Source organism: Melospiza melodia, chromosome 21 (genome assembly GCF_035770615.1).
Source record: "Melospiza melodia melodia isolate bMelMel2 chromosome 21, bMelMel2.pri, whole genome shotgun sequence".
In the NCBI taxonomy this organism is placed as follows: Eukaryota; Metazoa; Chordata; class Aves; order Passeriformes; family Passerellidae; genus Melospiza; species Melospiza melodia.
The window spans coordinates 12,718,690-12,741,386 of NC_086214.1; the positions used below are offsets into that span (position 1 = coordinate 12,718,690).

At 41.8% G+C, this 22,697-nt stretch overlaps 1 protein-coding gene across 4 annotated transcripts in view; it reads left to right on the forward strand.

The window, feature by feature from the left end:
- USP32 (ubiquitin specific peptidase 32) overlaps window positions 1–22,697 on the forward strand; it is a 63,384-nt gene that overhangs the window by 34,104 nt on the left and 6,583 nt on the right. For 2 of the 4 annotated variants that reach the window (XM_063174133.1, XM_063174136.1), the window contains exons 6-28: window positions 568–699; window positions 2,014–2,121; window positions 2,862–2,977; window positions 3,609–3,671; window positions 5,227–5,310; window positions 7,613–7,674; window positions 7,785–7,887; window positions 9,204–9,396; window positions 10,481–10,656; window positions 11,358–11,498; window positions 13,146–13,305; window positions 15,940–16,094; window positions 16,677–16,758; window positions 17,246–17,320; window positions 17,800–17,938; window positions 18,184–18,289; window positions 18,702–18,875; window positions 19,347–19,521; window positions 20,125–20,276; window positions 20,857–20,968; window positions 21,165–21,367; window positions 21,665–21,849; window positions 22,203–22,289. In XM_063174133.1, the coding sequence (XP_063030203.1) occupies window positions 568–699; window positions 2,014–2,121; window positions 2,862–2,977; window positions 3,609–3,671; window positions 5,227–5,310; window positions 7,613–7,674; window positions 7,785–7,887; window positions 9,204–9,396; window positions 10,481–10,656; window positions 11,358–11,498; window positions 13,146–13,305; window positions 15,940–16,094; window positions 16,677–16,758; window positions 17,246–17,320; window positions 17,800–17,938; window positions 18,184–18,289; window positions 18,702–18,875; window positions 19,347–19,521; window positions 20,125–20,276; window positions 20,857–20,968; window positions 21,165–21,367; window positions 21,665–21,849; window positions 22,203–22,289 (2,983 nt within the window). The remainder of the gene's footprint in view (window positions 1–567; window positions 700–2,013; window positions 2,122–2,861; window positions 2,978–3,608; window positions 3,672–5,226; window positions 5,311–7,612; window positions 7,675–7,784; window positions 7,888–9,203; window positions 9,397–10,480; window positions 10,657–11,357; window positions 11,499–13,145; window positions 13,306–15,939; window positions 16,095–16,676; window positions 16,759–17,245; window positions 17,321–17,799; window positions 17,939–18,183; window positions 18,290–18,701; window positions 18,876–19,346; window positions 19,522–20,124; window positions 20,277–20,856; window positions 20,969–21,164; window positions 21,368–21,664; window positions 21,850–22,202; window positions 22,290–22,697) is intronic. The other 2 variants (XM_063174135.1, XM_063174137.1) reach the window with 2 other exon arrangements.

Here is a 22,697-nt window from a genome sequence, read left to right on the forward strand (position 1 = left end):
TCCCTTTTTAAATTGCCTTTTAAGTTCCTCTGCATTGTAGATTTGTGTGGCCATTCCCCAGTGTTTACTGTATATTAAATAATTATAAATAATTCTATAGTATAAATAATAAAGTGAAGCAAACTATTTTATATTTGGAAATAAATAATGCTGAGATACAACATTTAAATGCCACATTAAAATTTTGCCTTATTACCGTATAAAAAAGTTAAAAATTTCAAATAGGATTTTTTTAAGGGTAGCCAAGTACTGCATAATTATTTTCCATAAAAGATCTGGGTTGGTTTTTTTTTTTTTTTAATGCTACTTCGCATCTTTTTTGAGGATTTTAATATTGAATATCCTGGGAAAGGAAGCCACTGCACATAAGCTGCCTGTTCAAATCACCAAAGAGAAATAGGTGAAAAGTGGGAAAAATTTCTGGGTTTCTGCACACTTGTGATGATGTTATTGATGGTGAACTCCTCGGTGGCGGATGGGTGAGAAGGTTCTGTGGCCAAGGAAGGTAATTTATTAATTTCTTTCTATTTCTTTGATTTATTTATTTCTGTTTATTTGGTTCTGCAGTGGAGGAATCCGACATCATCGACCTGGAGAAGCGCTACTGGCTGCTGAAGGCTCAGTCCCGGACCGGGCGCTTCGATTTGGAGACTTTTGCCCCCCTGGTGTCCCCCCCAATCCATCAATCCCTGAGTGAAGGTATGGGGGAGAGCAGGGAGCAGCCTCTGCTGCCTCACAGCTGGGGTGGCTTTGGGGGTGTCTGTTCTGAAATGCCCTTTCGGTTCCAGGACAGAATCACTTCACTGGAAAATGGGAAAAGAGGGAGAATCTCTGCTGGGAAATCTGGGATGCTGAATCTGGGGTTGTTATCAGTTGGCAGGAAATATGGCAGATTTTAGGTAGAAGTTGCCCTGTATTTGCTTAAAATTATTTCTTAAGATTCTGTAAAGACCAAATAAACTGCTGGGCCTGAATGAGAGAAAACTGAGCATTTTAAACTGACAAACGGGAGTTTCAGCTATTAAATGACACCTCAAGTGTGCAAATCAGCTACTGTATCATGCAGCCAATGAAACACTCCTCCCTGAAAAGTAAATTAAGGAAGATTTCATTCAGGAGACTCAGGAGATTTGCAGGTTGTTATTTCTACTGAGAACCAAACTGGTCTGTCCAGTGGAAGCCACTCTGGTAATAACTGGAGCTGTCTCATTGCCATTTGCTGTATGACATGGGGACATCCAGGGACTTTCCACTTGCACTCCAGTTCTGCTCTGCAGTCCTGGAGTGAAAATTTTATTATTACCAAAAGGTTGGCTTTACTGGTAAGTGGCAGCAGTGAGTAACAAAGGGGAAAGTCATCTGCAATGGTAAAAAATCAGAATTTATGTCCAGTTCTATATTGATGTATCCCCACATCCTTTTTTTTCTGAGTGTTTTTTATCTACTTAGTGATTTAAACTTCCACAACTGCTGTGGGGAAACTTGAATGGTTTCTGCTCATTCTTTCCCTTCTGTAGAGTCATTGTTGCTAAAAAAAATATAAGTTATGGGATAAATAATGCTGAATGATTTGAACTCTTAAATGCTTTGAAAGCTGGTGGCTACAGCTCTTAACTTAGGGCCAAATTTGCAGTGCAGTTCAGTGATTTCCACAGGGATTTCTGTTCAGTGATTTCCACAGGGATTTCTGTTCAGTGATTTCCACGGGAATCTCTGCCAGGCACGTGGGAAGGGCTGCCCATACAGGTTCTCTCCATCACTCATCACAAGGAGGGTGTGAGGAGCAGGCAGCTGCTCAGAATTCTTGATTCCCTCCCCACCCCTGACTGGATCAGCCATCCCTGAGACATCTAATTCACCTTTAAATGGCCTTAGTAGTGCTTAATTACCTTTATTACACTTAATGAGAGTAAATGACAAGTGTTTGTACCTCTCCTTGGCCATGAGCCCCTGGTGGAGGTGCAGGGTGCCTCTCTCAGGTGCTGTAACAGGAGATGCTTTTGTGGTTTGCAGGTTTGTTTAATGCTTTTGATGAAAACCGAGACAATCACATAGATTTTAAAGAAATTTCCTGTGGGCTCTCAGCATGTTGCAGGGGACCCTTGGCAGAGAGACAGAAGTGTAAGTATGCAAAATTTAACTGTTAATTTGGGAGCAGTTTTTCAGTTTGAACAATGAGGTTTAGTTGTTTTCACCTTTTGAGATTCTTTTCCCACTGAACAAGTCTGTGAAAAGTGACTTTAAAAGTTAAAAAAATAGAGTAATTTTAAATATCAAGGTCTCCTTTTATAAAGGATGATTAAACCTAATTCCAATGTATTTTACAGTGGTTCCATGTAAATTATCTAACTGGGGAAAACTACATTTCAGAAGTTATTTTTTCAGTGTTCTGCATTTTGAGGCAGAAGTGTGTATCTCAATATAGAAAGTGCAAACACTTAACTACTCATTATCTATAATAGAAAACAAATGTCCTATTTGATTGTCTTGTGGTAAATAGCATGTTGTGGCTTTTCACTGCCCAGTCCCAGCTGGCTCCCTGCAAGGTTCCTGTGTTTTGAAACACTTTTTGTTCCCTATTTCTCCAAAACCACATTGTTGCAACTTCCAAGCTGCAATTCCCTGGAAATTTCTGGATGCACACGTGTTCCCTGCTAGGTCCCATCAGCCAACACAGCGAGCAGAGCATTGCAGGGGTGTGGGTTTGAGTTTGTGAAACAGCTGCTCCATTTCCTCACCTCCACACGTGCATCCCCCCTTCAGAGCTGTATCAGCTGCTCTGCAGCCTCAGGGGCTGCAAGGAATAAAGAAACAAGAGTTGTGGAATGGTTCTGACAGCAAAGTCCTTCCCTTTTCCTCAGTTTGCTTCAAGGTGTTTGACGTGGACCGAGATGGGGTCTTGTCCCGCACCGAGCTCAAGGACATGGTGGTGGCACTTTTAGAGGTCTGGAAAGACAACAGGACAGACAAAATACCTGTGAGTGGTGCTGGGGTTGGTTTCCTTCTGTTTCCTGAGCCATCCTGCCAAAGGATGAATGTGCATCTTGTTTGGGTGGGGGTCACTGAGGTACAGGCTCCCCTCAGCTGGGGAGGGGGACACGTGGCTGTCCCTTGCCTTACAGAGATGTCACCTGTCCCAAGGACAGGGTTGGGTTAGAATGTGTGTTCTGACCTGCCCAAATCCCAAGGCTGGGTTAAATGTGTGTTCTGACCTGCCCAAATCCCAAGGTTTGGTTAGAATGTGTGTTCTGAGCTGCCCAAATCCCAAGGTTGGGTTAAATGTGAGTTCTGACCTCTCCAAATCCCAAGGCTGGGTTAAATGTGTGTTCTGACCTGCTCAAATCCCAAGGTTGGGTTAAATGTGAGTTCTGACCTCTCCAAATCCCAAGGTTTGGTTAAATGTGTGTTCTGAGCTGCCCAAAGCTCAGTGGTCTGTCTTTAATGTGTGTTCTTTTATATAAAGAAAGGTACAAAAGCACAGATTTTTTTATCTGGGAGCCCTTGGTTTGAATTACTGAGAGTTTCCAGCATCTCTTACAGTTTTATTTTTATTCTGAGCACATCCTGCTGGGAGACTTTAACTCTGATTTCTAATCCTTTTGTTGAAGGAGTTGGACATGGGTTTGTCTGAAATTGTGGAAGATATTTTACATGTGCATGATAACACAAAGGTAGGAATTTGCTGTTCTTCCCTTGTCATTTTTATACCCCAGCATCTTCAGTTTATTTATAAGGAAGTGCTTTCTTTAGAGCAGAGATCTGTCAATAAAAGAATCTTTTTCAAGAAATGTCAGTTTTCCATTAAAATTTACCAGGTTGTTCTGTGAAAGAAAGGATGTATTTGACTTTTATAAGCCATTTTAATATATGAGGCTAAGCCCAAAATGCATAATCAGGTGAAATTAATTGGAAGCCTGCACTGTTTGCAAGGCTTTGCTGTGCATAACTAACACCAGTTTTAAATCTGATGCTTGACTTCTGTTCTGGGGAAACTGTTCTTTGTTTCCTGTTAAAATTGATCTTGAGGGAGAGTGCAGAAGTTTCTCTTATATTTTATGCTGTGTCAAGACACATTATCCTCCTATGGAAGCATCTGTCATGACACAGCAGAAAGTCCTGGTGGTTTATATTGTGCTTTAAATGTAGCTGGGTGTAAATCTGTAATTATCTGTAATTCTCCTCCTTGCTCTCTGGAAATAGGAGATTTGAAGATATCCACAAAAAAAATTGTTGAAGTTGCTTCCATTATTTCATCCTTTGCTTCACTAATTGGGAAGAGTGTCTGGAAATGATAAATAATTTATTAAAAACTATAAAGAATGTCTAGAAATGCTTAATTATGTGTGTGAATAGTTGTCTTGCCTGCTTGTACTCCAACAAAGTGGTGGGCAAATACTTTATTGTAATTCTTTAATTGCCAAAGCAGTGGAAATTGTGGCTTCTCTCAGTTTCATCCTTTGAGGTTTTTATTGTTTGGCTTCTTGAAAGAAAGCAGTTTATGAGCAAGTGTACAGCAGTCCTGAATCCACAAAGGGTTAAAAAAGAAGACTTCAGTCCTCAGGGGATTTTTTTAGTGGCATCATCAGTGTAGTGCTGGAAAGAGCTGATGGTGCAGTAATTACATAAATTATTTAACCTCTTTTCGTGTGTTAGCTTTGACCTGGGTTAACTCTGGAGAAGATGGTCTGGAAGGAGAGGCAGAGTACCTGGCAGTGCTGTAAAATTGGCTCTGAATTCTAGTGCCAGATAAAAACTCAGCCTGATCCCTTCAGTGAGCCAGAGACCCCTCTGACATGGGCAGTGCTGCACCTCTGGGACTGCAGGGGATGAGGAATTACAGGCATTTGTGTTGTTGGTGAGATCACAGGGGCTGGGTGACCCAAACTGGTTTTTCCTCCCCTCAGAGGAGGCTGTGGGTGTGTGAGGGGTGCAGGGATGGGCACTGGGTGGGAGTGAGGAGTGAGGAGAGGTTCCACACAGGGCACTGCTCACCTAACAACACAAATCTGCACTCTGAGCTGCTCAGCTCTCTAGGCAGCCTGTGTTATGCTAGAACTGGAATTGTTTTCTTTTACTGGATCAAATTTTATTTAAATAGTGGTACAGCCAATTTTTATCATTCCCTGGTTTTGTCCTGCCCTGAATGAGACAGGTAATGAATATTTTACCAGAACCAGGTTCATGTTTTGATGGTTTTCCCTTCCCTTTCTTTCTCCTCCCTTCCAGCTTGGACACCTCACTCTGGAGGACTACCAGATATGGAGTGTGAAGAGTGCTCTTGCCAATGAATTTTTAAATCTGCTTTTTCAGGTGTGTTTAGGGGAAATCTAAGGTTGTAATTTACAGTAATTAACTGCTGAGCTTTCTGCATGGCCACGAAGTGCAGCATCAGCATTTGTGTGCACAGGAGGGGATGTGGCTCTGCAGCTCTGGGCTGCCTTGGCAGATGATTCTCTCTCTGATTCTCTCTTTGGTTGTTGTTCTTGCAGTGCATGGAATGCCCAAAGCCTCATCTGTTCTACAGAACCTGGTGCACTGCTCAGAAAATGAAATTTCGAGTGCATCAGCAATTATGTTTTCCATTAGACAAAGGCTGTGTTTGAAATGATTTTTGTGGCAAACCTTTGCCAAGAAAGTAACCCAGGGAATGAGAGAAAAATCTCTAATAGTTTCATTTTTCATTTTACAACCAGTTTCCCTTTCCATTTTCTGTTAAGGCCCTCTAAGGTGCCTCTCATTGCTTCCTTAATGAAGCAGGCCTGGAAAGCTGGGATATCCTATCACTGCTCACTTGCAGAAGCTGAGGATTAAGTGTGTGCTGAATTGGGTTTTAATTGAGCTTGAATTGGATTTCTCTAAATCCTTGAAAGCCATATTTTAGCTGGCTCACTTTGTGCAGAAAATAACCCTAAAGAGCATTTTCATCCACTGCAGTTTGTTCCTTACCTGTTTTCCTCTGAGGTTGATACTTGGAGTTTGAATTATAGTAATAATAATAATCCTAATTGGCCTGTGACTAATTTATAAATTGCATTTTGAATGACACTTTCCCAAGAGCTTCAGGGTGACTGAGTGAGGGTATCCTGAGGCCACCAGCTACACCACAGCTGGAAAGAATAACACCAGAAATTTCTTCAAATTCATTTTATCTCTAATTACATCAAGTTTGCTGAAGTTGCAACCTTCTCCAGAAGGGCTGTCTTTATTTTTGGCCTGTCTGGCATCAAACATCCCTTCATAACTAAATATTGATGAACTAACAAATATCCCTGCAATCTTGACAAAGAATGAATGAAGATATAATAAATCTGTCCTAATGCTGATTACACATCACCAATGTTGTACATTGCTCATTGGAAGTCTCATTTACAATGTTTTTTTTCCTCTTGGCATAGCTGCTGTGTTTTCATTTTAGATTTTAATTTCAATTTTTTTTTTGATAACTTTATCCCGTAAAGCGCAGGGCAGAGCCTGCCATTGATTTATCTGGGCATTTATTTGAGGTGTCATGTGCCTCATCTGCAGACAGAAAAGCCAAATATTCTGAGTGGAAAGCTTGTCAACAAGTGGTGTTGTTTGCAGAGGGCTTGGTTTATCTGAGGAATCTCATTTTAGCTACACAAATTTAAAAAGAAACACCAGGCCCAGCTGTGTTGTGTGTGCTGGAAAATCTGTTGCTACCCCCTGGCTAATGGCCTTTGTTTCATTCAGAATGTGAAATGGTCTCTCTCACTGTAATATAAATTTAAATAAGACATCTTAGCAGTGATTAGAAATCTCCAGCTGAGTTACAAATTGATAGCCTCAAAAGAGACATGAGGAGAAGGCTGTAAATCATGGGGGGAGCAGCAAAACCATCTGGGAGGGTTGAGAGCTGCCCCTGCTCCCTGGCAGCCTCCTGAGGAGCCCTTCCCTCCTCTCCTCCTGCCCAGCTCTACTGGGAAGGGGTGAAATAGGAGCCATCTGACACTGGTTTGTACTGGGAATGAAACCCCTCCCAGCTGCCCAGGAGATGGGGCCTTTCCTTCGAGTCCAGTTCAAAACTGAATTTAAAAAGAGAGAGAAAATTAGCCCCAGACATCCAGAGCATGCCCTGCACTTGCAGAGTGCTTCTGGCTGTGCTTTGGGTTGGTTGCTCTGCTCTGAAGTTCTCCCTCAGCCTCTCCAGTGCTTGTTTCCCTTTCAATCCCATCTAGAACCACTCATTCCCACTTTCTTCCCTTTCAGTTCCTTTTTAACTTTTAGTTCATCCTCTTCCAACCACTTGCACTGTCCCAGTTCCTCATTCCCTGTCCCCAGCACACCCAGACACCCTGATTTGTGTGTCTGATCCACTGCAGCCCTGGCATCTGGCACAGCCTGAAATGATGAGAACTTTTGCTTTTCTCTTCACCTCAGCATTGGTCTTGGGGCATTTCACCTTCTTGGTGCCTTTCTCTTAACAGTGGGAACAAGGTGGGCAGCTCACAGCTCAAAAGACTTTTTTATCAGTGATTTATTCAATTTTAAGTAAAATTAAATCTTGCTCCATTATAAAATGATGAAAAAGTCTCATCTGAGTTGTTTATTTGCTTTTATTTCCCTGTTAATAAGAATTTCTTTCTTTTTCCAGGTGTGTCACATCGTTCTGGGCCTGCGACCTGCCACCCCAGAGGAGGAGGGACAGATTATTAGGTGTGTGCTTTGCTCAGAGACTTAAATGCCTTTCAGATCCACCTTTGGGTATTTTCAAAAGATCTGGAAATTCCCTGTTTGTGCTAAAAATTCCCATTCTCTCTGTGCAGAGGCTGGTTGGAAAGGGAGAGCAGGTATGGCCTCCAGCCAGGGCACAACTGGTTTCTCATTGCTATGCCCTGGTGGCACCAGTGGAAAGAATATGTCAAATATGTAAGTAAAAAAAAAAAAAAAAAAAAAAAAAAAAAAAAAAAATAATGATAATAATAATAATCTATACTGAAGAAGTGATTTCTTGTCTTTCTGAATGTGTTGATGGAAAAAACAGTGTGGAGGAAATGTCTGCTGAAGCAATAATGCTCAGAACTGAGCATCTCCTGTCTCTTGGTGGAAAATAATTGTTCTGCTGAATCATTGTTATGTGGGGAGCTTTGCACTGTAATTTCATTAAATCCTCATCTCTTTCATCATTCCTGCATCTTAAGATTATTTTTGAATAAAAACCATGCTCACAGGAGTATTTATTTCACATTTTCTGATCCGTTTGATAATGAAGCTGCCCACTTTGGGTTTGACTTGGCTTGGGCCACAAATCCACTCTGAATTTTCTGGACAAAGGAGGAAATTGCTATAATTAGCTTAAGAGGCAATGACACAAAATAGCCTAATACCCAATCAAAGGAGTCCTACTAAAACTTTTTAGATACAGGGTGCTCTTTAATAACCTTTAATTAAAATATTTAAGCTAAAGCACCACTGGATTGTACAAAATAGAGAATATTTAATAAAATGTAATTGGAGATAAATATTATTTGCAGGCTAAACAAGTGAAATAAACCTCTCAAAAGAGTTTTTATGCACTCATAAGTAATCGTAGAAGTACTTGATTTGTTTTACAAAAACAAATAGCTGAAAGTACTCAGAAAACTGCAATGTGTGCATTAACTACCCTTGTAAAGACTATTATACTTTGTGCACAATGAATTGGCCAAATGAGGGTTGAGATGCCAGAAATGCCAGGTAATTTGATCCCTAGCCTGGTGTGAGTGCTCAGATGTGCTCAGGATTTTCTCCCTAATCCTTTGCATAATGGCACAAGGCCATTACTCACTGCACTTCTCAATAACCACCAGAATTTCTGTGAAATGCTGCAGGTTTGAGGGAAAAAAAGTGGTTTTTGTTGCTGTGCTTGCTGTTCTCATGTAACCACATGAACTTCAAGTATTCAAATAATTACAGTCTGTAATTACAGCTGTTTAAAACCAGGTATATTTTTATGTATCTATTATTCCAAATAATTTTGGAATTCTGACTCTGTGCAGGATGGTTTATTTGATTGTTTTAACAATTTTGGGAGTTGTTTTCTGCTGATTTTTTTTTTATTTGTACATGTAGAAAACATTTTTCCATCACCAAATCTTGTGATGTGCAGAAACAGTCACAGAACTGTGAATTTTAGGTGGCTGCTTTGACTGACACATCTTTGATCTTGGCTCTTAATTAACTTTTGTGCTTTTTCCCACCTCTAGGATGCAAACCCAGTTGTGATAGAGCCTTCATCTGTCTTGAGTGGAGGTAAGAATCCCCTGGTAGCTGCTGCAGCCAATACCCCAGAACAGGGAGAAGACAAAATGGGAGGTCTTAATGGCTTCAGTGCTCCAGAAGAAAAGTTTTCAGATAATATTTCCACTGCCTCAGAAGCCTCAGAGTCCACCAGCAGCAGTAAGCATCTTATTTCCTTGGAGGTTTAATGTAGAACAGCTTTTGGGAAAACTGCACACTGCATGGACCCCTCCAGGAGAGACATAGCACAGCTTGCATTGCAGGGGATTTAGGATTTTTTTAGCATTTTTTAGGAGTTTTAAGGATTTTTTTTAGGATTTTTTAAGGATTTATTAGTTTGTGGTGGCTAAACACAAAGTCTTGTTTAACAGCAGTTAATCTGTTATGCTGGGATTCATTTCCAGAATTATTTTCAAGGTATTTTTTTGTCCCGTGCTTTATTTTCTCAGTGGATTTTCCCCCCCACTTTCACATTAAGTTGTTTTAAGCTGGTTGATCCTATACTCTGCAAAAAGGGAAGAAACAGCAAAAAACCGTGAGGAAAAGCACAGTTGTACTTTTACAGGGCATGTGATTTAAATGTGAATGAGTTTGTGCAGATCCTAAGAGCCATCTTTGTGAAAGAAGAGATTTTAGTCCTGATTTTCAAGGAGTTCTTGTGAGAATTGGAGATTTTTTTCTTGTAAGGTTGCATCTGACATTTTAAAATTGTCACTTCAGTTGAAATTAGGTAAATTACTGTGATGTTTTTTGGGTATAGGGGTTGGGGGAAACAAAGGGTACAGAGACAAAAGGATCTTTCTTTTTATTTTTATTTTTATTGAAATTTCCATTTAGTTCTGCATGACCAAAGCAGCTTCTATAAGAATCATTTGCCTTTTCAAGGAAAAACAAACCAAGGCATTATTGGATTTATCTTCAGTTCTGTTTGTGAGTTTTTTAGGAGTTCGATATCCAAACATCCAGATAACAAAATTCTCACCACATTTGCTCATGCAAAGAGCTGTGTTTATGTAATCATGATGTAAAATATAATATAAAATCATAAATCCCTTTCTGAGAGATAGCAGATTTATCCCTCTGGAGGTGGAAGAGTTGCATGTTTCACTGCAAGAGGAAGGGCAGCAAACTTGGTATTTTTTAAAACAAGGATACAAGAGTGTAACTCATTCCTTTGTGGTTTATGGGATCACAAGTGAATTATTTCTAATTATTTCTGTTTCTTCTCCTGCTTTGTGCTCAGATACTCTGTACCCTGGCAGCCCAGGCTCTGAGGTGAGCTTTGCTAGGCAGCACAACACTTCAGACAATAACAACCAGTGTTTCCTGGGCTCCAATGGGAATGCTCTGCTCCAGCTGAACCCCCAGAAACCAGGAGCTATTGATAACCAGCCCCTGGTGACCCAGGAGCCAGTCAAGGTAAAGGCACCCAAGGCATGGCAATAGAGGAAAAGCACATTTTAGCTATCTTTTATCACTGCTTTTTTATGTTGGGTTTTTTCAGCTTAATTCTGGATCAATGCTGCTCTGTCCCACAGCAAAATTGAGGTTTCTTACTCTTATTCTAAGAGGGGAAAACTTGTGTTCTGCTTCTACAGCTACTCTTGTGTTTTGTGAGAAAAGAAACATTCAAAACATTCTTACAATTGGGAAGGTATTTATGAATAGGCAGCTTGCAGCTTTAAATGTAAAATACTTGGATAATCAAACACTTCAGCATTTCCATCTGAATATGAATTTGCTGCTGCTGTATAACAAGACAGTAAAACAAAGCTGACAGTTTGTGCAGTATGGGTGCAAACAGAACATGAAACACAGCAGCAGCATCAGTGCTGAGCAGAGCTGGGACTTCTCTGTCCAGAATTGTTGGAGTAGGTGACACAAGAGCAAAAGACATGAATTTTATACTGCACAAGCTTTTAGAGAACCAGTAAACAATGAGACTTGAATGTTAATTACTGTTACATTTAACCACCATCTCTGTGTGAAAAGCAGCTGCTAATTGTTACTTAGAAGCCTTTTAATAATTAAAGAGTGTTCAGTGTTCATGAACTAAAATCACTGTGGCCATGTACTCATTTCTTCCCTTGAGATATGACAAAAACCCTTTCTTTTTAAAGGCTGCATCATTAACCATGGAGGGTGGAAGGCTGAAGAGATCCCCACAGCTGGTGGAAGGGAAGGACTATGTCATGGTGCCAGAGCCAGTGTGGAGAGCACTTTACCACTGGTATGGAGCAAACCTGTCCTTGCCCAGGCCGGTGAGTTGTGATTTTTGACACTTTTTAATTTGATTTGTCCAGAGGTAACCTCCTACAATCATCTCCCACTTCATCCTGTGTCTGGCAGAGCAAAGTGGGGAAAAGCAGCCTCCAGGCTGGCCCTGGGTGGAAAGTTGTGCTGTTTAGGAGGAGTTTTAGCTTGCAGCACAATCCCAATCCCAGGGCTCTGGCAGCAGGGCTTGCTAAAGCACACAAAACTAAACCTGAGCTCAGGTTAAAAGGCTTGGCATCAAAACTCCCATCTTTAAGGCTGAGATAGAGTTAAAAAGCTATAAAATGGAAAGTGGGACACCTGCAGCTCTGAAAACCTGTTCCTTCTCTCTGACAATTTCATCAAGTGGGGGGAAAGCAACAATTGCTGCTTCAGGTTCAGCATCACAAACACAATGTGCAGGGTTTGGGGAAGAGCTCAAAAGCAGCTGGCAATAGGTGAGGCCAGGACTCTCCTCTGCCTGAATGGCTGCTCAAGAACACCTGGGAGCTGGAGCTGCAGGAGTCTGCTCTCTTGGAAATGTTGGAAACTTTTTCTTCAATTTCTCTTGAGCGTATTTATTCCACAGACTGGTTGTTTTGTTCTGTGTCAGGTAGTCCCTTGTAGGAGATGCAGTTAAAAAATTGGTATGAAGGGTTTTTTGTGCTGGTAGCAATAGGTTTTTGGTGGTTGATGTCACAAACATTCAGTGTCACAGATGGGAGAGGATTATCTCTATATTTTTGACAATTTGGTCTGTTGGCTCTAGTGCCGACAATTATTTTAGAGGGAAAAATCACTGGCTTCTTACCTCCTCCCACACATTCTCCATGGAAACAAACACCTTTCATGATCCAGAAAAGGCCACATCACTTTATACACAAAGCAATGTGCTTTTTTTCCCCTCAGAAAATGTCATCACCATTGTTTTTGTTGTAGCTGAAGTTGAATACTGTGGCACTTGAGTGTGGTACCTTCCTTCTCACAGCTTGAGCTGCTTTCTTCTGCTTCACGTGGTCACACAAAGACGGAACATTCCTTCCATTTCTGATTGTATATTTGGACAGATCTAAGTAGCAAAATCTTTGTAGAAATGGTGGCTGAAAAGCTGCAAAATCTGTTTTGGGGTAATTTCAGCTTTTCCTGTAAAGACAGCAAAATGTAACAAAAGGAGGTTGCAGCCTGTTTGTACAATATGAAGGCTTTAAGTCAATCCTGTGGTTGACAAAGTTCAAACCAAATGTCTTATCCTGCATTTGTCAGTTCTTTCAACAGCTGTGAAACTTTATGTGCAAGTATTATACACTGAGTGGAATTAATGAGGTTCATTGTGGATTCACATATATTCCACGAGTTATAAGAATATTCTTTCCATGGTGTGGTGCAGAGAGTGATGCTGCACTAAATAAGGTGTTTGCTTTTGACAACCTGCAGCTAATAAGCTCCAAAAAGTGCTTAGGAATCATGAAATTGTCATTCCTGGGGATATTTGCCTAAAACCCCACAAGAAGTTTGGATTTTTTGTCTCCTCATTAAAGAGTTTGGCTTTTTAATAATTTAACCACTTTTTAATGAATGAATCACTGCTGTTCCTATTGCTATTCCCTCCACACTTGCAAGGTGAGTGTCTGCAATGTTCCTCACATGTTCTGCAGGTGATCAAGAACAGCAAGACCAACGTGCCCGAGCTGGAGCTGTTCCCTCGGTACCTGCTGTTCCTGCGGCAGCAGCCGGCCACGCGCACCCAGCAGTCCAACGTCTGGGTCAATATGGGTATGATGAGCCTCAGAATGTTCCCTCAGCATTTGCCCAGAGGTAACTTAAGAATGCAGCAAGAACCACCATCCCCTGTGCAGTTTCTAGGCCAGCTCAGGCTGGGGGAGCTTCCTGTGCTGTGCTTGTGCTCCGGCTCGATCGCCCTGCGGCACCATCGGCGCTCGGGAGCTTCCAGGGCTGCCCTGCCTCGAGGGAAAAGGCTCCAGGGCTTTCCCTGCCCTCTCCTCGAGGGAAAAGGCTCCGGGGCTTTCCCTGCCCTCTCCTCGAGGGAAAAGGCTCCAGGGCTTTCCCTGCCCTCTCCTCGAGGGAAAAGGCTCCAGGGCTTTCCCTGCCCTCTCCTCGAGGGAAAAGGCTCCAGGGCTTTCCCTGCCCTCTCCTTGGGGGAAAAGGCTCCAGGGCTTTCCCTGCCCTCTCCTCGAGGGAAAAGGCTCCAGGGCTTTCCCTGCCCTCTCCTCGAGGGAAAAGGCTCCAGGGCTTTCCCTGCCCTCTCCTCGAGGGAAAAGGCTCCAGGGCTTTCCCTGCCCTCTCCTCGAGGGAAAAGGCTCCAGGGCTTTCCCTGCCCTCTCCTCGAGGGAAAAGGCTCCAGGGCTTTCCCTGCCCTCTCCTTGGGGGAAAAGGCTCTGGGGCTTTCCCTGCCCTCTCCTCGAGGGAAAAGGCTCCGGGGCTTTCCCTGCCCTCTCCTCGAGGGAAAAGGCTCCCGGAAGCACTTGCAGGGCTTTCCCCTGCCCTCTTCTCAAGGGAAAAGGTTCCAGGGAGTATTTGCAGGGAAATCTGTTGATTGCCATGTTTATGGATGAGTTGAAGGTGAGAAATGAGCACTGCAGAAGCTGAACTGATCAGGAGAGCCAGAGCTGGGCGTTCCCATTTTGGGAGTGATTGCTGTAGCCATGGAATAGGTGCCTCTGTGCCTCTCTGATATTGCAATGGCACAATAAATTCAATTAATGCTCAGCCAAATGCTTCTGAGTTACTTGGGCAGCTAGGCTTTGATGCCCAAAATTATTTAATGCTCTTTAGAGAGCGATGAAATGAATGGAATATGAAGGCTATTGTTTGGTGTAGTTCAAAAAGACAATTAAATACAAAGCCTAAACACCCAGCTAAAATCTATTTGTCATAATTGTGCTGGTAATGCTCACCAAAAGATTGTACAAGGGTAATCTTAGGTTGTGGCTTCACATTTCAGCTGAGGTGTTGCAGGAATTGTCTCCAGTCCCCAGTTTGCCTCGCACAGAGGCTGGAAGGAATCCCTGCACTCACATTTGGGCATCCACAGTTACATGTCCAAAAATGGGCTCACCTGACTGCTGAAAACTCAGCAAATCCTTCAGCCTTGCCAGAGTCAGGATGTGGGTAGAACCTGGTGCAGATGCTCAGTTTTTCATTGCTTTGGGAGGATCTCAGCCCTGCCTGTGCCATCGAGCTGTGCTGCACAAACTGCTCTGCCCAAACTCAGCTTTCCTGCCTGACCTAATCCAATGGAAACTGCTTTGTTTGGACATCCTAAAATGCCCAAATTCCAATGAACAGAATCTTCTCATGTGCCAAATTTGATCTTGATTTGGAATTACTTTGCACTGCACTAATTTGATTGTCCAATCTGTTATTAATCTTGTGGAGTTCTCAAATGTGCTTTCTTGCTGTAATCTTACAACTAATCCTCTGATCCCTAATCTCAGAAAATGTTGTTTTCTTTTAAAAAACTGTGTACTTTTCTTGGTACACTGAAGCCAGATTGATGCTTTGCTGATTTATAAGGTATCATTTACTCTCTTGTCAAATTGCATGTGGTAATGTAATACTGCACCTTTTCATGTTGTACTTTTTATTTTATTGTAATCTTTTAACAGTGAAAATAGAATTGTGTCACTCCTCGGGCTACTTAAGTAATGCAGTTGGGCTGGATAAAAATGCTTGTCATGTTTGTAAGGAATGGGGAACTTCTGAGTTTTAAACTAAAAAAGCTCAAAAGAAATTCCCCTCTTTAAAGTTGGTCTCATCTCTTGTGCAAATCTTTTATTTAAAGATGAGCTCCCATTAGAAAGAGCAACAATCTCAACCAATTAATCTGTTGTTGCAAGTGTGAACTTGTTGAGAAATTTTGGTGGAAATCCCAGGTGTCTTCACAGAATGTTTTGAGGAATTTAGTTTTTAAGAAATTTAGTTTTTAAGAGTGTTTCTGTTTTGAGCTGCCAGGCTGATTTCATGTGCACAGAAGTGCTGAAGCAAAGTCATGCTACTCCCAAAAATAGTCAAACTGATTTTTGTGCCTTAAATTTTACTTATAGCATTCTCTTAAAAAGGAAACCCTAATTAAATTTGAAATCCTTTATTTTGAAAATTCCCTTTGCCTCTCCTACTGTGTCTTTGAGAGACAAAAAGAATTGTGGAAACTTGTAAAACACCATTGAATTTTTAAATTTCCTATGAGAATCTCAGAGAAGCAACTTTCTAATAGGTTTTACTAAGAAGGGAGCTATTTTACCTGCTTTGTGACAGCAAATTTGTTGTCCCAAAGGGTCAGTAACAACTACTCTTACACCTAACTGCTAAACACTACGAGTGTAGAACACTTTTTGCAGAGAGTACATTCAGTGTACAGTTGTTGATGTGACCTGTGGGTAAATGCAGTTGTTTCTGAAATGTTTTCCTGCTGTCCCACTGTGAATGCAGGCAATGTCCCCTCCCCAAATGCCCCTCTGAAGAGGGTTCTGGCTTACACTGGCTGCTTCAGCCGCATGCAGACCATCAAGGAGATCCACGAGTACCTGTCACAGCGGCTGCGCATCAAGGAGGAGGACATGCGCCTCTGGCTCTACAACAGCGAGGTAACCCTGCTCCTCTGCCTGCCCTCGTGCTTTGTTTTTTGTTTTATGTGCTCTTATTCCTCTCCAGAATCTACTAACTGCACGTGCACAGGGAAACGAGAACGGCCATAAAGATCCTTTACAGTTAAAGGCTCTTGGTGTTTGTTTATCAGAGGGTTTTGTGATTTAATTCCCATTGGAGGTGAGAGGACCCTCAGAGTGTAGAGGATCCTTTCAGTACATGCAGAGGATCCTCAGAGTGTAGAGGATCTTTTCAGTAGATGTAGGGGATCCTCAGAGTGTAGAGGATCTTTTCAGTACCTCTAGAGAATCCTCAGAGTGTAGAGGATCCTTTCAGTACATGCAGAGGATCCTCAGAGTGCAGAGGATCTTTTCAGTGATGTAGGGGATCCTTGGTTCATGTAGGGGATCCTCAGAGTGTACAGCATCCTTTCAGGACCTGTAGAGGATCCTCAGAGTGTACAGCATCCTTTCAGGACCTGTAGAGGATCCTCAGAGCATACAGGATCCTTTCAGGACCTGTAGATGATCCTCAGTTCATGTACAACTCTAATTCTATGATGTGTTTTTTTCCTCCTGCAGAACTATCTCACCTTGCTGGATGATGAAGATCACAGACTGGAATACCTTAAAATCCAAGATGAGCAGCATTTAGTAATAGAAGGTATAAAAAGGATAATATACTATTCTAAAAATAGAGGTTTGCAGCAGGAACCTGTGGGGAGGTGGTGACAAAGCTAATTTAGGAAAGTTTACATGCATTTTGCCCCTGTTTTGAAATACATTTGGATCTTTTGTTATTTTGCAACAACATAAAATAATAATGGTGGCTCATGAACTGATTTGTTCAGAGCTGGTGGATCTTTATTGAGAATAAGAATAAGCACTGAAAAATTTGCTATTCAAGAGCAAAAGCAATCCCAAGGCTGCTTCCTAAAGATGTTACTGGTGTGGCTGGAGGGATGCCAGTGTTAGAATGAGTTCCAATAATGATTAGAAACATTGAAATGAAAACTAGCAAAAATAATAGCTAGAAGTAAGCACATTTCTAATCCCAAATATTAGAAAATTTTAATTAAACCTCTTCAGCTGTGTAAGCTCTCTGGAGTGAGTAACAATTTTTAAAAGCCCCTTTTCATGTCCTTTTCTAGTTCGAAACAAAGACATGAGCTGGCCAGAAGAGATGTCTTTTATAGCAAACAGCAGCAAAATAGACAGACACAAAGGTGAGTCTCTCACAGAGTCACTGGATTATGATGAGAAGAAAAATCCCAAAAAACAGCTGACATGTTGAAACAATCCTTTTAAACCCAAGTCCTGTTAACACTGAGTGAAGTCTTGGCCTTTGCATGAACTTAAGTGCTGGAGATGTGGGAGGGTGGGATTTTTTGTTTATTCCCTTGGATTTTGTTAAAGCAAGGAATAATTAAGGTTTTAACAAACAAATCCAGAATTTTGAATACCATAATTACCTGTAAATATTCTGTGTGGGTTGCACTGCTGTCTGTGGTGGATCAGATCAACAAAATACTCAATTTCTGTGAGGCAGAGTTGAGAGACCAGATATTTTAAACATCTGCTGCATCCATGTAGTGTCATAACTGGGAGCAGGTTCCATTAAACTGCTTACTGTGAGAAGATGCTGCTACAACATTCTGAATTTTCTCATCTGCACAACTGCTAAAATGATGATCTTTTTGCTCAGTTCCTACTGAGAAGGGTGCTACAGGCCTGAGCAACCTGGGGAACACGTGTTTCATGAACTCCAGCATCCAGTGTGTCAGCAACACACAGCCCCTGACCCGGTACTTCATCTCAGGGAGGCATCTCTACGAGCTGAACAGGTAATCCTGGGGGAGAGCAGTGGAGTTTGGTGCTGGAACATTTATTCAGGGCTGTCTGCTTCTGCAAGCTGCAATTCAGGGGGAAGGAATGATTTAAATTCAGTGTTAGCAGCTCTGCAGCAGATACTGCTTCAGAGGCATGGAAACACAACCTCCTGTTGCTTGAAGCTTTTCTGCTTCCTTCATCTCCATTCTTGAGCTGTGGTTGCATTTGAGTCTGGTATTAATTCCTTTGTGATTTCCAGGACAAATCCCATAGGAATGAAAGGACACATGGCCAAGTGCTATGGGGATTTGGTGCAGGAGCTGTGGAGTGGCACCCAGAAGAACATAGCCCCCTTAAAGCTGAGGGTGAGTTATTCTGGGGTGGAAAACAAGGATTGCATGGAAAAGCAGAAATTCAGTGCACTTTTTCCTGGTGTTACCTGCATTGTAGCAGTTTGGGGACTCAGTTTTCCCTGGAAGGAGCCAGTGTTCATCAGACCTGGTGGAATTTGTGGTTATAAAGGAGTTAAGTGGTATGACACAAGTTGTGCCATAACAAGTGGCTTTTGTAGCCCTTTTTAAGTACAAAAAAAGGTACATTTTTACCTGTAAATGAGCTTTTCTTCTGAAAGCAAAGGGGCTCCCTTCAGCTCTTGGCAATTGAATTTGTGTTCATTGACAGCACATATCTCATCTACAATATTTTGATTTATTTTTACATTTTTTTACATGATATTAAATAAATTTCTGCTCTTTTTTTTTTTTTTTTTTTTTTTAGTGGACAATAGCAAAATATGCTCCAAGATTTAATGGCTTTCAGCAGCAAGACTCCCAGGAGCTTCTGGCTTTTCTCCTGGATGGGCTCCATGAGGACTTGAACAGAGTTCATGATAAGCCATATGTGGAGCTGAAGGACAGTGATGGGCGGCCGGACTGGGAGGTGGCAGCAGAGGTGGGGCTTCAGTCTCTGGGGCTTTTTGTGTGTTTCTTCTTTTCCTCACAGTACTAAGCTGAGAAATTGTTCATGAGGCTGCCTATGGCAACATTTTGGGACTCTAGCACCTTTGGGATCTTGTCAGAGCTGTGATTTACAGAGATAATTTCACTTTTGAGCTGAAAATTAATTTTAATTGTTGTAATAAAATTATGAAGATGATACTTGACAACAATTTTGAACAACTCAAAATTAGGGAGTATCAAAATATTTCAAGATGCCTGATGATCTCCTCAGAAATTTTAAATTGTGTCATACCTTGATTATTGTGTTGAGAACTTTACTTGTTCTGTAACTAAATTTATTAGAAATTAGGAAGTAACTTTTGTGGAAATTCTTTGACTCCCATAGGCCAATGAAACTTTGGAGACCAATGAAGTAGTGTCCAGTTTCTAACTTGGTATTCTATTTTTTTGTGCTTCATTTCAGGCGTGGGAAAACCATCTGAGAAGAAACAGATCCATTGTTGTAGATTTATTTCATGGGCAGCTGAAGTCACAAGTGAAATGTAAAACTTGTGGGCATATAAGTGTTAGGTTTGACCCTTTTAATTTTTTATCCTTGCCTTTGCCAATGGACAGCTACATGCACCTAGAAATAACAGGTGAGTGCTGTAAATGTGCCATTCCTCAGATGAAATCTGTATGAGTGGAACAGCTATAAAACATCAAATTTTGTTTGTGTTATTACTTATTTACAATAATACAGTAATTTTAATATAAAAGTGCAGGAATTTTCATTGGAACACAGTTAAAACAAGATAAAACCTTTAGAAACAGAAAAGGATGGCCCATTTTTAGTCTTGATTGAAGGATTTAATATAAAATCTTTTTTAAATGGGAATTTTGAGAACTTCCCTCTCTTGTGGAGGTTGTCCTAAATCTGTCCAGAGGAAAAACAGGGGCTGGACAGTATGGGTCATTAACTGTGCTCTGAAGGAGCTGTGGATTGCTGGAAAAGGGGCAAAAGGAAAGATGGTAAAACAGTGAAACAAATTTTGAAACCATTTTTTACTGCCTATGCAGCAAGAGACTTTCTGACATTGTGACATTGCCTGCAGACCTTAAAAATTGACTGGGAAAATGAAATAAATCATCTGTTCAAGTTGGGGAAAAAATATTTTCCAATAAGTGGAGAGCTGTAATGTATTATTGTCATTAAAACCTGCCTGGGCTGCTGACCAGGGTGTTTCTTTTCCCCTTTAAAGTAATTAAATTAGATGGTACCACTCCTGTTCGATATGGGCTGAGACTGAACATGGATGAGAAGTACACAGGCTTGAAAAAGCAGCTGAGTGAACTCTGTGGCCTCAAACCAGAGCAGATTCTGCTTGCAGAGGTGCACAGCTCCAATATAAAGGTAAAAAGAAGAAAAGGTTAATTATTGCTGCAACTCGCTTTGGGTGTTTTGGTTTTTTTCCTTCTTTGTTATTTTTAACATTTAAACTTTACTTACAAGAGCTGTGAAATAATTTAACTAAAAGTATGGTAAAAAATCAGCTTAGTTATGTCTCTAGATGAACTTTTATTTCATTCTTAAACAGTAATTTAGCTTGCTGTAAATAGATTAAATTGATTGCTAATGATACTTTTAGGGGGAAAAAAATCATCTTGAGGTGATAAATCTCAAGTTAAGGTGCTGTGATGAATCTGAACACTGTCAAGACATCAGGACCATAAGTAATGACTGGCTTACAGTGTGTGTGGTTATTTCCAGGGGGATTTTTTTGCTGTAGATTAAAAGTGCTTGAAAGGAGGTGCTGTGGGGTGATTAGAGAGCACTGATAGCTCCTGCAGAGGGCTTGGGCTCCCTTATTCTCCTGGAAAGGTGTAAGGAGGGAGGGAGGAGCTGATAAACGCAGCTTGCAGAAGAACAGAACACATTCTGGTCCCAGATGAAGGTGTCCAAGTGCCTGAGCAGCTTTCCCTCTCTCCTGAAGAACTTCCCCCAGGACAACCAGAAGGTCCGTCTGTCCGTCAGCGGCTTCCTGTGTGCGTTTGAGATCCCCATCCCAGGCTCCCCCACCTCAGCATCCAGCCCTGTGCAGACAGGTGAGACCAAACTCTGCTTTTCCTCTCCTCTGAGCTGCACTCTGTGGAGAAGCTCAGCACCAAAGTTTCTCATTAAGTGAGGATTACAGACAGGAACGTGCGGGTTGTGCTCGGCGTCCACACGGAACGGAAGGGATGAAAACCCTGCTCAGCTGTGGCTGCTGTGATAATTGATAATTGATTTGTCTGCCTGCAGAGACCTCCACTGGGCCATCAGCCAACGGAGCCCCCACCATCCTGATGAACGGGGACATCCCCAAGCCAAGCCTCATTCCCAACGGGATGCCAAACACTGTGGTGCCATGCGGGACAGAGCGCAGCTGGACCCTCAATGGCCACGTGCCCTCGCTGTGTGACAGCCCCTGCACAGGCTACATCATTGCAGTGCACAGGAAAATGGTCAGTGCCCTTGCACACTTGGCAAGAAATTTGGAAAAAGCAGATTTTTTTTCATGTCCGCACAACAATTACACACATTTATGTGAGATGTGGCCAGATAACCCCATCATCATGTCATGAAATAGAAACGTTTTTCAATACAGTATTTAATATTGGAATTAAGAGTACTTTTAATACAATTGTTGACTAATTTTAATTGCCAAGGTCTGAAATAAGTCACAAGGCCAGCAATCCAGGTGATTATTGCACTGTGAGTTAATGCACCTTCACATCTGACTCCTCCTTTTGCTCCCACAGATGAGGACAGAGCTGTATTTTCTCTCATCTCAGAAGAACAGGCCCAGTCTCTTTGGGATGCCCCTGATTGTTCCCTGCACAGTTCACACCCGGAAAAGGGACCTCTATGATGCTGTGTGGATCCAGGTTTCCAGGCTGGCCAGCCCCCTCCCTCCTCAGGAAGCCAGTAACCATGCACAGGACTGGTGAGTTGGGCACCTCAGCCTTGCATCTGAGTTACACTGCAGTGCCTTACACTTGCTTGCAAGATTGAAAACTGTGTTCATTTGGTTTCTCACAATAATGGCAGTAATTAAAATTAAATTCTTTTTAGTACAGTTAAATGTAGCTGCACTTAAATGTTGGCTGTGTTCTTATCCAGTGATTGATAATTATTTATATCTGCTGAATTTAAGCCATGGAAAGGCAGCTTTTAATAGTAAATTGTAACCAAAATTATCATTTTGAGGGTTTTCTTTAAGTAATCATTACAAGGCCAGTGAAGGGAGGTAATTGCAGTGAGTGCTGCTGTTTGATGTTGTGTTCTCCTCTGTTGCAGTGATGACAGCATGGGGTATCAGTACCCCTTCACCCTCAGGGTAGTTCAGAAGGATGGAAATTCTTGTGCTTGGTGTCCATGGTACAGGTAAATTGTCCTTTTTTCCATTTACAGCAGGGAATCACTCCAGCAGAAAGGTAATTTATGGTAATGGGGCTGTGGTACATTTCAGACTTCAGAGGTAATATCAAACAATAAGAATCTGGAATGTAATTTCACCAGAGCTCTCTCCAGGCAGGCTTGCTCTGCAGCACAGCTTTTATGACTTGCAGAGCTGAAAGTTCTGCTGCCACAGAAACTTTAAATTAGGAGACAGAAATGAGATTATCCAGAACCTGTTAACCCCTTACAATATTCTGTGTCTGTGTGCAGCCTTGGATGTCCCCAGACCTGCATGGTTTGGGGGGATTCACACAAACCCTAATTTTTATATGTAATTCATCTGCCCCTGTGGGTTCCTTGCCATTTGAAGGGTAAGATCTAAAATGGGCAATG